This window comes from Pholcus phalangioides, unplaced genomic scaffold (assembly GCF_987345545.1).
Source record: "Pholcus phalangioides strain wild (caught in Gottingen) unplaced genomic scaffold, Ppha-v1.0 ptg000028l_1, whole genome shotgun sequence".
NCBI lineage: Eukaryota > Metazoa > Arthropoda > Arachnida > Araneae > Pholcidae > Pholcus > Pholcus phalangioides.
In genome coordinates this window covers 9,119,089-9,133,488 of record NW_028301618.1, presented here as the reverse complement: position 1 = coordinate 9,133,488, position 14,400 = coordinate 9,119,089, and the positions used below count along the sequence as shown (strand labels likewise).

At 36.6% G+C, this 14,400-nt stretch overlaps 1 protein-coding gene across 4 annotated transcripts in view; it reads right to left on the bottom strand.

The window, feature by feature from the left end:
* The window catches only part of LOC149067907 (mitogen-activated protein kinase 14-like), a 41,193-nt gene extending 27,079 nt beyond the window's left edge, over positions 1-14,114 (bottom strand). For 2 of the 4 annotated variants that reach the window (XM_089252348.1, XM_089252350.1), the window contains exons 1-6: positions 13,839-14,078; positions 10,159-10,288; positions 9,892-9,950; positions 3,234-3,345; positions 2,750-2,779; positions 2,562-2,609 (exon numbers count right to left, since the gene is read on the bottom strand). In XM_089252348.1, coding sequence (XP_089108474.1) covers positions 2,562-2,609; positions 2,750-2,779; positions 3,234-3,345; positions 9,892-9,950; positions 10,159-10,288; positions 13,839-13,945 — 486 coding nt within the window. In that variant the 5' untranslated portion in view covers positions 13,946-14,078. Of the gene's footprint in view, positions 1-2,561; positions 2,610-2,749; positions 2,780-3,233; positions 3,346-9,891; positions 9,951-10,158; positions 10,289-13,838 lie in introns of all 4 variants that reach the window. The other 2 variants (XM_089252349.1, XM_089252347.1) reach the window with 2 other exon arrangements.
* Positions 14,115-14,400: the final 286 nt, after the last annotated feature.

Here is a 14,400-nt window from a genome sequence, read left to right as displayed (position 1 = left end):
AAAAAGAATCATTGATTTAAATCACAAAATTTAAATTTTGTTATTTCTTTATGTAAATTCACTGTGATACTAAAGTAAATATAACCTGGTATGGTTTGCACGTTACACTGATATGTGATAAAGTTTGTAATTAAAAGAAGTATGGAAGATTCTTGGGGTAAATATAGACTTGAACTTAATCCCTAGATGCAGTGCAGAAAGAAAACTGCTCTATTTCTAGATTTTTCATATGGAAGGCACTGAAGAAAAATATAGGAAGATAAACTTAGCTAGACAGCATTATATTCAGTGCATTGTCGGGTAGCATTAGGGTTCCAATAATTAAAAAACAGAGGAAATTATATTTTGTATAAAGCCTTGAATTCTATATTATTATATATTCAAAATAATAGATATTGTACTAACATATCATTGGGCTTTTGACTTTATTTTTTCGTATTAAAATTTTGTGTTTGCTTGATTTTTTACCAAAACTCATTAAATCTGCGAAAGAATGAAAATGTGTAAACTATTAAGCAACATCAAGCCGGAAACACATCCACCAATTGTGCAAAAAACAATCTTGTCTTCTATATATATAAAATTGATTTTCTGTGTGTGTGTGTTCTCTATACAAATCTACAATTTTAGATCGATCGTCGCCAAATTTTGCATATAAACCAAATGGGACCCGACTTGAACGATAGGCTACTTTAAAATTTCGTCAGACCAGGGCAAATGCCCCAAATGGGCAAAAAACCGTAGGGCAACAATGGTTTTTGGGCCTCAACAATCACTTTCCGAACGTTTACTTTGGTTACCGTGGTTCCCTAGCAATGCGTTTAAGACGTGTATATGCCTTTGCAATGGTTTGTCATTTCTTCAACGCTGTCAGTATATGTATAATATTTATGCCTTTATAATGGTTTGCCACTTTATTCAATTCTCCCAGTAATGAGAGCTTTTTGAATAGACACCATCATCAGCATCACTTTGAGGGTAAGGCAAAGGATGATCCCCCATAGAAATCAGCGTTAAAATTGCCGATTTTAATGTAGAAAGTGCGGAAATTTGGTGGGGTTTTTTTCTGTCCCATCAATAATTTTAAAAATTGTATTGAATTCTCGATTTTTGAAATATTGAGTTCGCTTAGAGATATACGAAGCCCAGGAGGTTAAACATGAAGTAATTAGCCGGACCTACTTTTGAGTTGGATATTCATGCAATAACATTGATTTCAACTTTTTATTTATATCTTCTCAAGCATGAAAATTAATGTCTCCGTATTGTCTTTTAGCATTCAACTGCATAAATTCATATAGTTTAGGTTTCTTTAAAATTAATTATGGGCCTGTAAAAAGTACATCGAAAAAATTCCACAGCTTTTTTGAAGTAGAAACAGGCAGAGATGGATAACTTGAAGTTCAAAGTGGGGAATCGAAATACCTAGCACCCTTTAAAAAAAGAAAAATATATATGTATTCATTTTTTTTTTTTTTTTTTTTTTACGTTTCTTCAAATCTAGATTTGTTTCTTTCATGAGTCGCGTAGAAAGTCGCCATATTGGTGAACTTGGACACGGTTTGCATGTCCCTCAAAGAAAGAGGGAGATACCACGTGATCCAAAAAAGCCTCATTGAAGAAAACCCGGGCAACGCCGGGTATTATAGCTAGTTCAATATAAATTTTTTTTTATTTAGTTGATGCTGAGTGGCTCTTTGGTTGTACATTGAGTGAATTGACATTCCCTTTAATGGAGGTTGGGGGACAGGGTTCATGGAACAAAAACACTTCTCTACAAAAAAAATTTTAATTCATGAAGTTAATTTGTGCTCAATGGCCTTTCTAGTTACACAGATTTTTGGTGTTCATATTTTTTGCTTGTAGTTCGTTTGTTGTTTATTCATTAATGCTTAATTAAATTTGAGCAATTAGGAGAAAAAAGCAGTTAAGACATGAAAATATGCATTCTTTATGATTAACAAGACATGTTTTAATTAATAAGCAGTCAATTTTAATTTAAAAAAAACCCGATTTAAATAAAAAAAAATCTGATTTTTGTGATTTTTTTTAATATCCTGCTCCTGAAGGAGATTTTCATTTCGTTTACATGCGACGACTGAAAATATAATTTAATTAATACAGCAGTCTTCAACTTCTTTTTTACAGTTGCGGACTAGTATAAAATAGTTGTACAAAAAATAAAGTACAAAAATAGTTGAATAATTTCATAGGACAGAGGAAATGGAAGAAATAGTTTGCAGGCTGGTGGAAGAAAACACATGAGGAAGAGGAACAATTCATAGACCAGTATAAAATAAATAGGAGTAGAGAATTTCAGACCATGAAAAACATGAATAAAACTAATTTTTGTGGACCACAGAAAAAAAAACTAGAAATAATTTGCAGACAAGCAATAAAATACCTAAATAGGAGAAATAACTTGCGGATTGGCAAAAAATGCATGAATAGGAGAAATAATTTGTTCACTGGCAAAAGAAAACCCACAAAAAACAAATACAAGAAACAAATTGAGGACCAATGGTTAAAGAACACTGATCTAATACAAAAGAAAGCCATACCTTAAGCTCACAATCTTCGTTCACCGCTATGTTGCTAGGCTTCAAATCCTAAAATGAAACAGCAAAGAGAAGAATTTAAAAAAAAAAACTGCTTCCCAGGTTTTGCAAGCAAACACATTTGTAGGCTTGGAATTTTGGCAATTAATGGCAAGAATATGCATATATACAATCTTACATTAACAACTTACCCTGTGAATTATTCCTGCAGAATGTATGTACTGCAAAAAAAAAAAAAAAGATGAAGTGAAAATTAGTCATGTGTAAAATATCAAGCAAGAGAACAAGTTCAGCTACATATGTGGACTAGCTGTTACTCGCGATTTTGAGACTAGCATGAATATGATCGCAGCATGAGCAAATGAATGGAGCATGACCTTTGGCATTGACAAGTGCATGGTCACTCATTTTGGTTAAAAAAACACACGTTTCCCTTATGAGTTCAATGGCATTACTATCCCAGATGCAACCAGGGTCCCTGATTTGGCAATTCTCATAGATGAGCAGATTAGGTTTTCTGAACATTGTTCCGCGGTTGTCAAAAAATCAAATAGAATGCTTGGTTTAATTTTTTAAAACGTTTCTTTGCATTCTCCTACAGTCATCCTTCCATTTTTCCAAGGTTCAGTTCGTCTTTTGCATTATAAACACAAAAGAAAAAAAACTGCTACTCACTTTGAGTCCTCTGAGTATCTGGTAGACTAAGAACTGTATATGGTCATCGCTAAGGCGTTGTATCTTGACGATGTTATTGAGATCGGCACCCATCAGATGCGTCACGAGGTATCTGCAAAGGAAATCATGCCCTCATCATAATACATAACACTATGTAACATGGTTTTTGTTTCTGGTTAGCCAGCCTCATTTCCAAATGACTTATGACTACAAAAGAACAGAAAATAATTTTATTTTAACCTTGCTTTTGAACTCGCAAGTGTGATTTTTGTTTTTGGAGGTCAAATACCCACAAGCAGGATAATACGAGTTGTATGGAAGTGTCATAAAAAAGATTATTTGGAAATTTTTATCCCTAGAATTGACAGTTACTGACAGTGCTGTAACTAGGAAGGTGCAAAAGGTGCACCCACATAGGGCCCACTTGGGGGGGGGGGTCCAGAATGGGCCTTTTGGGCCCAAAAATGGACCAGAAGGGGGCTTAAATGCAAATTCTTGTACAGGGCACATTAAGGATTAGTTACGGTACTGGTTACTGATCTCACAAAACATAAATACCCAAAGGTGACTATATTTCATTGAAATTAAAGCGGGACATACAGCAAATTGTCACCACCAATTAATCAAAAAAGTTAAATTGCCTCCTATTACCAAAAATGAAGTTTACGCCAAGGATCTGTCCAGAGCCCGAATCGGGGTTCGAACCCAGACCTCCACAGTCAAATCAAAGGCTAGCTCTCTAACCACTGGACTACCAGGCGGCAAAGACTCGTACCCATTTCAAATACAAATACAAATACAACGCCACAACAGGCAAATTGCCCAACGAGGTGGCTGACTTAAGACATCATGGATCCCCGAGCCATTTTTTGGAGGCCCTACCTACTACTGCTACACCACACCCCCCTCCCCGCGGAACCCCCAACCAATGTGCGTGTACGTGTAGTGCAACCTGACGTAAAGTTTGTGTCAGTGTAATGCTTGTTATGTGTAGAGCTGCCATCTGCCACCAGTTTTTTTCTAACTATGAGTGAAGTGTTATGATTGAATGATTTATCGTTGTAGGACTGTTGCTCTCTGTGGCGAGACTTTTTAACGGGGAGATCAGCTCGCATTTGCGCCTTGAAGTTGGGAACCACAGAAAACCAACTTCAGCCGACCACCACTGTGGGGTTCGAACCCGGATCCTCGCATCGCGAGTCCGTCACTATAACCACTCGACCACCACTACGACTGATCGAAAAAGTACCAATGCCACAATTATAGAAAAAAATTGAAAAAAGTTTTTTATGGCCCTACGTGACGAATTGGCAAAATTAAAACACCTACAACATGTTCCTTACATTTTCTGTGGCAAAGATGAAAAAGTGGGCTTTATCAGATTACAGTAAAGAATGTGGAACACAAGGAACTTCCCGAAAAAACTCAAAAGACTGGAAAAGAAGCTTGGGATATCTATGTTTTCATGCTTAATGGCTAACTAGGTAATCGCTGGACCAAAAACTATCTCAAGCTTGTAGAAAGACATAAAAATCTATAAAAAAATGGACTTTCCAATGCCTCTCCAAGTGGCACATCACATCCTCCTTGTTCATCTTGAAAATTTCAAAGAAAGCATGAGCGCTTACTCAAAATCAAAAGATCACCTTTGCCAAGGAATACTCGATGTGGAGCATCCATACCAGGGAAGAAACATCATAAATACAGTCGATCAATTTCAACGAATCTTCAATTTACACAAACACATTCTTTTTATGAACCAGTCCTCTGTCCCAAACTGCATGCCACAGAGATGTTAAAATCTCCTCTATTTTATGAACTCTCATTTCTATTAACTTTTTATTTTACAAACTCTTATTTTCCTTCGCTATTTTTTTCGAGTTATTTTATAATTCCAGCTGCCACCACCGTGTTCGTTGTAGCCAAAAGTAAACTTTGATTTGCATGTTGTACCTGTCTCAAGAGTAAACATAGAAAGATGGGAGAAGGTAAAGAGTTTATCAATTTATCACCAACATGAAAAATCCACATTTGATAGTTTGGAGGGTTGACGGTGAAGTGCAGATGTGTTCGTGATTATGATTGGATAACTGGTAGTTTGAGAAATGGTATAATACATTAACCTATTCATAAGGCAATTTCTGAGACTGAAGTCAATTGAATTAACTGCTAACTGTTCATTTACTTTCCTCTTCACAGTTTCCGCAAAATAGTAAAGATTGTGCTTGACAGTAAATGAATTTTTTTTAAAGAAGTTAATGTATCAACTCCAAGGCAGAAATATTTCATAAAAGCAAGATGTCCAGAGTTCGAAAAAGGCACTTGTTGCTTGGCTGAGGAAAAGGAGAAATAAAAATATTCCAATCTACGGAAAATTTTTGAAAAAGCAAGCGAAATTATTTGCCTCAAAGTTAAACTTGGAAGATTTGAAAAGGTTAGATGGATGGCAGCAGAAATTCAGACACTGCCTGACTTTTAGGATACTGTGCGGAGAAAGTGCAACTGTGGATACAACTGTCACCCGTGAATGGAAAGAAGGGAAGGATCATTAGAATTATTAATTACTGAAATTAGCACCAAATCTTATGATAAAGCAAACAAAAGTATTTCTTTTTTGAAAATAGTCAAATAATTGTGAATGACCAACTCTCATTTATTATTTTTCCTGCATTTTTTTTTTGGACCTTCCATTTGCAAACTTTTGATTTTATGAACTAATTATCAAGTCATAAAAATGAGCATCGAGTGTATCATGGAGATTACTTTTGAAGTGTAGATGTATATGAGAATGAAGACGGCAAAAATCCTATCATATTTTTTTAAATTTAAAATTTTATATTTCAACTCTGAATTTATTTTCCGTGAAGAGTCTAATTATGTGGCATATTCTAAGAGTTATTAATTGCAGTTTTTATTTATTTATTTATTTATAAAATAATGTTGGCCAAGGCCTAAACATGAGAACGCGGTTGATGGTGACAAAAAAAAGTTTTATATTTTTCTAAAATATAAATGGCGTGGGTGAATCAACGACAGTGGAGGGGAGAGAGTTCCAGTTAGAAATGGTAAGTGAAAAAAAGCTAAATTTAAAGCAGTCGGTGGAAGCGGAGATAGGGTTAATCTTAAGTGGATGATCAAGTCTACTGGCTTGGAAATAATACCAGTGGTATCAAAATTAAAAAGGCCATGGAGAATTTTAAAAAGCATGGTTAATCCAGAAAGAAGGCGATGAGAGTATTTAGAGGGAGAAGGTTAAGTTCGGGTTTAAGTTCAGAGACAGACACATAGGAGGACCAACTGTCATAGATAAAACGAGCGGATTTATTTTGTATTGATTCCAGCTTCTCGATATTGCTAGCAGTGTAGGGGTCCCAAATTTCTGAGGCATGGGGAGGACTGGAAAAATATAGGTTTGATAACAGAGAAGTCTAACGTCACGAGTAGAGTGTTTTAGATTGCGACGAAGGAAAAAGAGTTTATTGAGGCATTTTTGATAGATATAATAGATGTGTTTATTCCAGCGAAGGTCTGCTGAAATGATAACACAGAGGTATTTGTAATGAGAAACCTGGGATATGGACGAGTTATTTAAGGAGTATGAAAATTCGAAAGGTGAGGTCTTACGTGAAATCCTCATGAGAACCGTTTTAGAGATGTTAAGAGGCATTTGCCATGTGGAGCACTATTGGGAGATGAAATTGAGATTGTGTTGGAGAAGTTCTTGGTCTGACTCGTGAGTTATGGTGCGGTAGATTATGCAATCATCAGCAAAAAGTCTCGTGGTACAGTTGAGGGTTTCAGGGAGGTCGTTAATGTATATTAAGAATAGAATTGGGGAGATTACTGATTACTTTTGAAATGATTATCAGTGCAAAAAGTTCGCTTTTTTGTCATTTTCAATATTCCAGTGTCATCAATAAATGGTAAATGACCAATTCACAAATATTGATCCCATTACCATAAAAGAAAGTTTTGAAGGCAACAAACATGTTTTTCATAATTTTTCCAGGCTGAGCAAACACAGAAATAACAACAGGGTTCATACTCATTTTGCAAAAAAAAAAATTGCCAGACTTTCCCAGATTTTCCAGTTAAATTCTCAAAAATATTAAAGATAGATTTTTAATAGAAAATTTAATGTAAATTGCAATCAGAGGCAGATTAAATCGTGGGTGCACTGGGTGTGCGTCCAAGGCCTGAAATACCCAAACTTTTTTTAATTTAAGGTTTTCAATATTTTCTTTTGCGCCCGGGCCTCGACCAACTTTAATCTGCCACTGATTACAATAAATCAAAATTAACCATATTAATTGCAAAATTAATTATCCTAGGTTTATGTCATTCTCCGCTATCCATATGAAGGTTTTCAACAGCTGGCTGATGCAATTATGAATTTAGAGATATTGAATAAAGAGAAAAAGAAAGATTTATTGAATAAAAATAGAAAATTCAACTGCCCTTCTGTGGGGAAATCGAACTTATGTCCTCTCAACTGACAGGCGAGCACCCTAGACCACGAGATTACAAATATCTGAATCTTTCCTTAGAGCTCATATGCACTGAATAGGACACTACATGAACAGCCAAACTTAACTCAAGTCAAAGCTCGCATTGCTAACACTGCCACAAGAGGGCAACTAATCCAAGGATTATGCCACTCTTCATTATCCATACGAGGGTGACAGTGTCAACAATTGTGAGCTTTGCCCTGAGTTAGGTCAGATCATCCATGAATGGTCCCATTTGGTCCACAAGAGCTCCAAGGAAAGATTGAGAATCACTGTAGGCGAGTAGTCTAGGGTGCTCACCCGACAAGTGAGAGGACACGGGATCGTTTTCCCACGACAGGGTAGTTGAATTTTCTCTCTTTCCTAAACACATCTTCGCATCAGCCAGCTGGCTGTTGAAAACCTTTGTATAAAATTAATTATAAAATTATTTATATTAATTAATCATAGGTTAATAAATATTTTTTTCTCGCATTTATGCTTTGCAAACCCCATCCATAGCTGCCAACTTTGGAGAATGAGAATTCGTAAGGTTTTCGCACTGATCCAAATTCTGTACAAAAATAAATGTAAAAGGAATATTTTGAAACATTTTAGGGATTTTTCATTAGTAAAAGGGAAAGTTTAGGGATATTTTAACATTGCAAAAAACGTGAGACTGTGCAAGTCATCGCCAATCATGGCCACCCAGTCGGTAAAGTCCTTGGGCTAAATTACCTCTCAAAAATCAGATCCTGCAAACTAAAAAATCTCCACTGGGCCAGAAACGGGACATGAATAAAGCAGATACAAGAATTCGTAAAAATTTTGAATTTCGAAAGGCCAGATTGACACTTGTTGATTGGCAAATTTTGTGTTTTCTCCCCAAAAATAAAATATTTGTGTGTGATTTGACGAAATGGCAATAATTTGCAGAACATTTATGAAGCAGCAGTTTTTTTTTTCAGGTAAATTCTAGAGGAATAATTTTTTTCCCTAAATGTAGGGATTTTTCACAATCACAAGCGAAACTCGGGACACAAAAGAATTTTTTTGGAGTCCAGGAGACTTGGCAGCTATGAAATGCACCTAATGGAAAAATTTAACACAATCAATGAATGCAAGATTTCCCTTTTCTTGCAATATATATCACTTGTCTGAAAACATTAGCTTAAAAATTTCTCCGACATCCTTGAATTATCATCAGAGGATGATCAGTGTGGGTGGGTGGGGGGGCATCACTGCCCACACGATTTAAGACTTTTACTGTTGCTTCCTTTGTAGATGTAGTTGGTTTCGCTGCATTACAATTCTGCGCGGTCGACAGTCGTGTTAGCGCTAGACCTGAAAATTTCAGTAATGTACTAAACTCTGATTTCACATGCTTGGCACAGCTCAGAATAGCTATAGCTTGTCTGTCCAATTGCTCAAATTGAACGCTTTGCTGCAAAACGGGCACCATGCTTTACATGGCTTACTTTTGACTGTTTCAATCCGATTCGGGTTTTCATCTGCCTATTCTAGATTGGAAACAGTTTCCTTATCATTCACCATTTTCAAAATAAAAAATACCCATGTGGGAATCATATTATACACATGCTTCATCCGGCATTCTTCATTGAAGTCAACAAGTCAACTTACGAAAATTATCACAACTGAGTTTTTTTTTTTAATATACTTTTTTACCCAGTGCTATATAGTATTTTATAGCCCTGCTTTATGATAAGTTTTCAGAAACATTTTGCATGCAATTACGATGAGGTCGCAGCAATACGCTCTTCTACAAGGACTTATGAAATCCTCTTTCTTTAGCAGTTTCTATGGTTTTTGGCGTTCCATTGCGAGATTTATGGATTATCAATATTTATATCAGATCGCACAATTTACATTATCAATTTCCCTTTTTCAGAGAACTTTTATGTCTATATCATTTTTTGTCTTCAATAAGATGGCAATCACTACAATTTTCCAGGTCATTTGTCAGAAATTTCCAGGTTTAAGAACAAAAATGGACTATTTTCCTGACTTTTTCAGTAGAAATTTTTTTCCCTCTGACATTTCTCTGTTTTCCCTGCCCCATACAAACCCTGAACCCGGGAGAACAAAGTCTTTTTTACATAGTGAAAATTCACTGTTTGAATCAAGGTAAAATGATTGTCTTTGATACTTACACATCCTGGAACTCATCTAAAGTGGTAGACGGAGTGAAGACGTCCAGTAAACCAATAACCTTGAGGCAGAAACAAACAAAAAAGGTCATATTTCAGTAACGTATGGAAACTTAAGAGAAAACTGAAGCAATCAAAATGGAAAAATTATGTATAAAAGGCAACCATTATATTCCCTCCCCACCAAATCTAGATAAGGTCTACTGATAATTTCACATACACATCATATAATCACTAACTAGAAAGGAAATGTAAATGGAAGGACCTTACATTTTCGTGATTCATGTGTTTAAGTAATCGCAGCTCCCTGTAAGTTCTTTTCGCATGAGTCGCCGATTGGAAGGGCCTCGCTAGCTTCTTTATGGCGACTTTGATGTTGCGCACCGTGTCATGAGCCGAGCTGGAAATTGAAAATAAATATATATATATATGCACAAGATTCTAATGGTAATAAGAATTCTAAGATATTAATTAAAATAAAATACTCAATGGAAAGGCATTTTCAAGGATATCGCCTAAAACATGGCGGCCTAGATGAGATGAAACTTAAATTCAAAAAAACTTTACAGTAATACTTGGTCCAACCTGGTAAGGACCAAGGTTGGCAGGTTTCTGACACACAGCAGTTTTTGACATTTTAAACTGTGGTTTAAATTGTTGAGTCGAAAATTGCCAAAACCTCAAATATTCCTTTCCAATATAAAAATCCCCATTGGAAATACACACGTTAATTGCATGTAATGTTTAAAATGACTAGGCCTATGTTATGCAAAGAATAAATACTCAATATGATTGCGAAATAATTTTACACTCTCTACAGCAGGCATCTTCAACCCATTACTCACAAGCACCATGGTGCTCCCTGATGCAACCAGAGTGCTTGATGCTCGTGTGCACTTGGGAGTCAACGTTGCAATTAAGTATCTTGTAGAAATTGCATTCAAGGATTGAAATCAATCTCGAGTCCATGGATTTGTATGCCAAACTTGCCGTAAGGGTGCTCGCAACTTGATAAAGGTTGAAGACCTCTGCTCTACAGAATTATTTTGGACAATATATTTTTCCCCCTTATAAAACATACAACTTGAATAGTGCATAGCATAAACGCTGAAGGAAAAACTATGGAACTATTTGATATTCTTTAATTCAATATGATTCTCAACCAGAGGCGCCATGAAGGAAATATTGGGGGTGAGGGCAACAGAGTTGCTGGTCGTCTCCCGTATATATACGGGACTCAAATGCATATGCAGGAGAGAGAAGCCGAAACCTAGAGCCACTAGGTTTCGGCTCTTATGTTCTCAACCTTCCAAAATTTAAACTACTCATACAGCAGAGTCTCGCTTATCCGACATTCCGTATTATCCTACGTCACACCCGGGACAAATATATATATAACGCATCAACTGGCAGCAAGAACTGCAAGAAAGTTACGAGCATGACCGCAACTAGGTAATAAAAATATGGAAATGGGAAGCACAGATCAAATAGAAAAAAAGAACATTCTACCTTTAGTGCAACATATCCCTGGATGCATCTTTGCCAGAAATTGTAAGTTGGATGATGATCAGTATGAAATAACCGATGAAGAAATTATCGCTTTTGTCAATTGCAATGACAAAATTGAAGATCAAGATCAAGCACCAACTGTCGAGCCTCTCAGAATTTCACGTAACAGTTAAGGCTCTAGAAACGGCAATTAGCATTGAGCAACAAGAAGCAGCTACAAGAATCGACATAATGATGCTGCAAAGATGGCGAGACTTGGCAGCGAAGAAATAGCACTCGTCAGGAAAGCAGACTACAATCAAAAATTTCTTTGAATCATCAGAAGACTGAACCTTTCAAGTACTGTATTTAACTTCAGAATATTCTGTAACTGTAGGTTATTTTTTTCTGTTGTTTTCTTTTAAAACATTAGGCTCATAATGTGTAAAATTATTATAGTTTGACATTTAAATAGGCTGTTTCTTAACACAACTCCCTATTATCTGAAATTTTCACTTATCCGACATTTTGACGGCTCGTTTATGTCAGATAAGTGAGACTCAGCTGTACTCTTTTCATGACAGATAGGCATTTAAAAACTTCTTTTCCACTGTATATGTAATGTTGCGATTTATGCCATTATTAAATTATCTAGATGATCACCGAGATACTTAAAACAATGCCCTTATTGTGCATAGCTGTGCAAAACAACGCTTTCGATATATCAAGTCCTGGCAGCCGTGCTTCGATTGAAAATGCTCTTTAAAGAAACTCCGGACGTATACAACCTAGGCCAAGAAATTTTTAAGTGAGAATAAATTACTTTGATTAGCGCATTAACAGATGCTGCGAAGAAGATTTTGAATATGGAATAAAATTTTGGGCCGATCAGAAAATTCAAAACATTAAAATATACATTTTAGTTACATACTTGGTAAAAGACTTGGATATTTTAAGTAAAAGGCAACAAAATTTTAAATGGGAAAAAATATGTTAAAAAACAGTAAACGGTATAGGGTTTAAGTTCGAGAATGAATGTCTTATTGTGAAAAATTGATTGTATGTCAATTCTTTTTGCTGTCTACCAACTTGGGATATACACACGCACAAAAAAAAAATCTGGGAGTGCAAGGCACATTGCAATGATCTACAAAGGCAACAAATCATTTTAGAGCTTCCGAGCGCTGAACAGGACCATACATGCACAGTCCTGTTCAGCGTAAACAAGATCTAAGAAGAGATTCAGATTCATTGCCCTTGTAACATAATGGTCTAGCACACTCATCAGTGGTCAAGCAAAAGGACATGGAGGATTCGATTCTCCACAAGGGCGGTTGAGTTTTCCTCTCTTTCCCGAATTTGTCTTCCCATCAGCCCCAGCTGTTGAAAACTTTGAATCTCTGTGTAACCTTGAGCCCTCTACATTCATCGCACACATCTAGGATGTTTCTATGGAAATTTTATAGGCCAGTCATACAATTTTCTTTTTGCATTTATATCAAATCTTGTGGCAACAGAATCTCTACTTGATGTTTAAAGGTCTATTCACACACACCCGTCACGAGACTCGACTCAAGTGAAAAAAAATTATTCCTGTCACCTTTTTCATTCAGTGCGAAATCTAAGCTGTCAGCCTTAGTTGGTTTCTTTGGATGGAAAATTTTGAAAAATCGGATGACAGTTCCATTAGCTAATTTTTTTCCGAATTTCAAGTAAAATGTATTCATTTCTTCTCACTTATTTTCAAACTCACTTCTATGCTTACTTGTACCAAATGATTTGCTCATTCGCTATTTCTCTGCTCACCAACTTGCTTATTCACTCACTTCTATGCTCGTTCGCTGTTATGCTCTTTTACACTCAATGACTTGCTCATTCAAGTGACCATATCAGCGAGCATGAAAAATAGTGAAACACCCAAATCAGTGACCATAGGAAAGATCAAGCGAGCACACAAGTGGTGAATGAGAAATGGCTGTATTCACAGACAGAGTTTAAACTTTAATCGCAGGTTAAAGCATTAGAGATCGACACGGATTGGTTAAAGTCCTCAATTTAACCAATCCGTTTCGATCTTCAATCTTTTTCACTTGCAATTGCAGTTTCAACTGTGCTGGTGAATACGGCCGAAAGTAAGCAAATCAGTGAGTGAGTGAACATAGAAGTGGTGATTGAGTGAGTAGTGAACGGGCAAGCGAGTGATTATAGGAATGAGTGCTTGAGCGAATCAGTGAGCACGAGTGCTCAGTGGCTTGCTCGTGATACCACTCACTAGGTAAGTTGTCGAATTGCTCGTTGGTAAATTGTTGGGGGTGATTGAACTGATGTGTGTGAATAGACCTTAGACGTCTTGACCAACAGATCGGGAAGGTCAACTGATCAGAATTAAAATTGAATATGTTTTTAGTGCTAGGAACCAACACCAGCGTCACATGGAAATGCGATAGATTACAATGACATACCAGACTTGACCGTAGGCTCCGGACCCAACTGGGGCCAGGGACTGGTACCTATCGGGCACCTCCCATGTTGTCTTGTTCAAGTCGATCCTCACGAAACCACTCTTCATCTTGGCCAGCGTCGAAGGAGCTCTAACTAATGAAGGCTTCCACCCTTAAAGGTGCCGCCAATCTCTGTTAATAGAGTTTTCGAGCAACAAAAACACTGATAGGGAAATGGCACTTTTTTTTCCCACAGTGAAAACATTTACCTTTTTTCACTCGATTCGGTTTTGTCACCGCCACTTTACTTGGTCTTTCCGCCTACGTGTTAACTGATATGACCTTGTGAGTGTTCATTCTAGCGGTAAAAATTAAAAATCTTTGTAAAAGTGACGATGCAGAGGGGTTTTTTTTTTCTTTTTTAACAGCTGGCTGATGCGAAGATATATTTTGGAAAGAGAAAATTCAACTCCCCCTGCGGGAAATCGAACCCACGTTCTTTCACTTCCCGGGTGAACGCCCCAGACCACTAGACCAGTGGTTCTCAACCAGGGCCGTCATTTCAACTTTTTCCCGGGGGGGG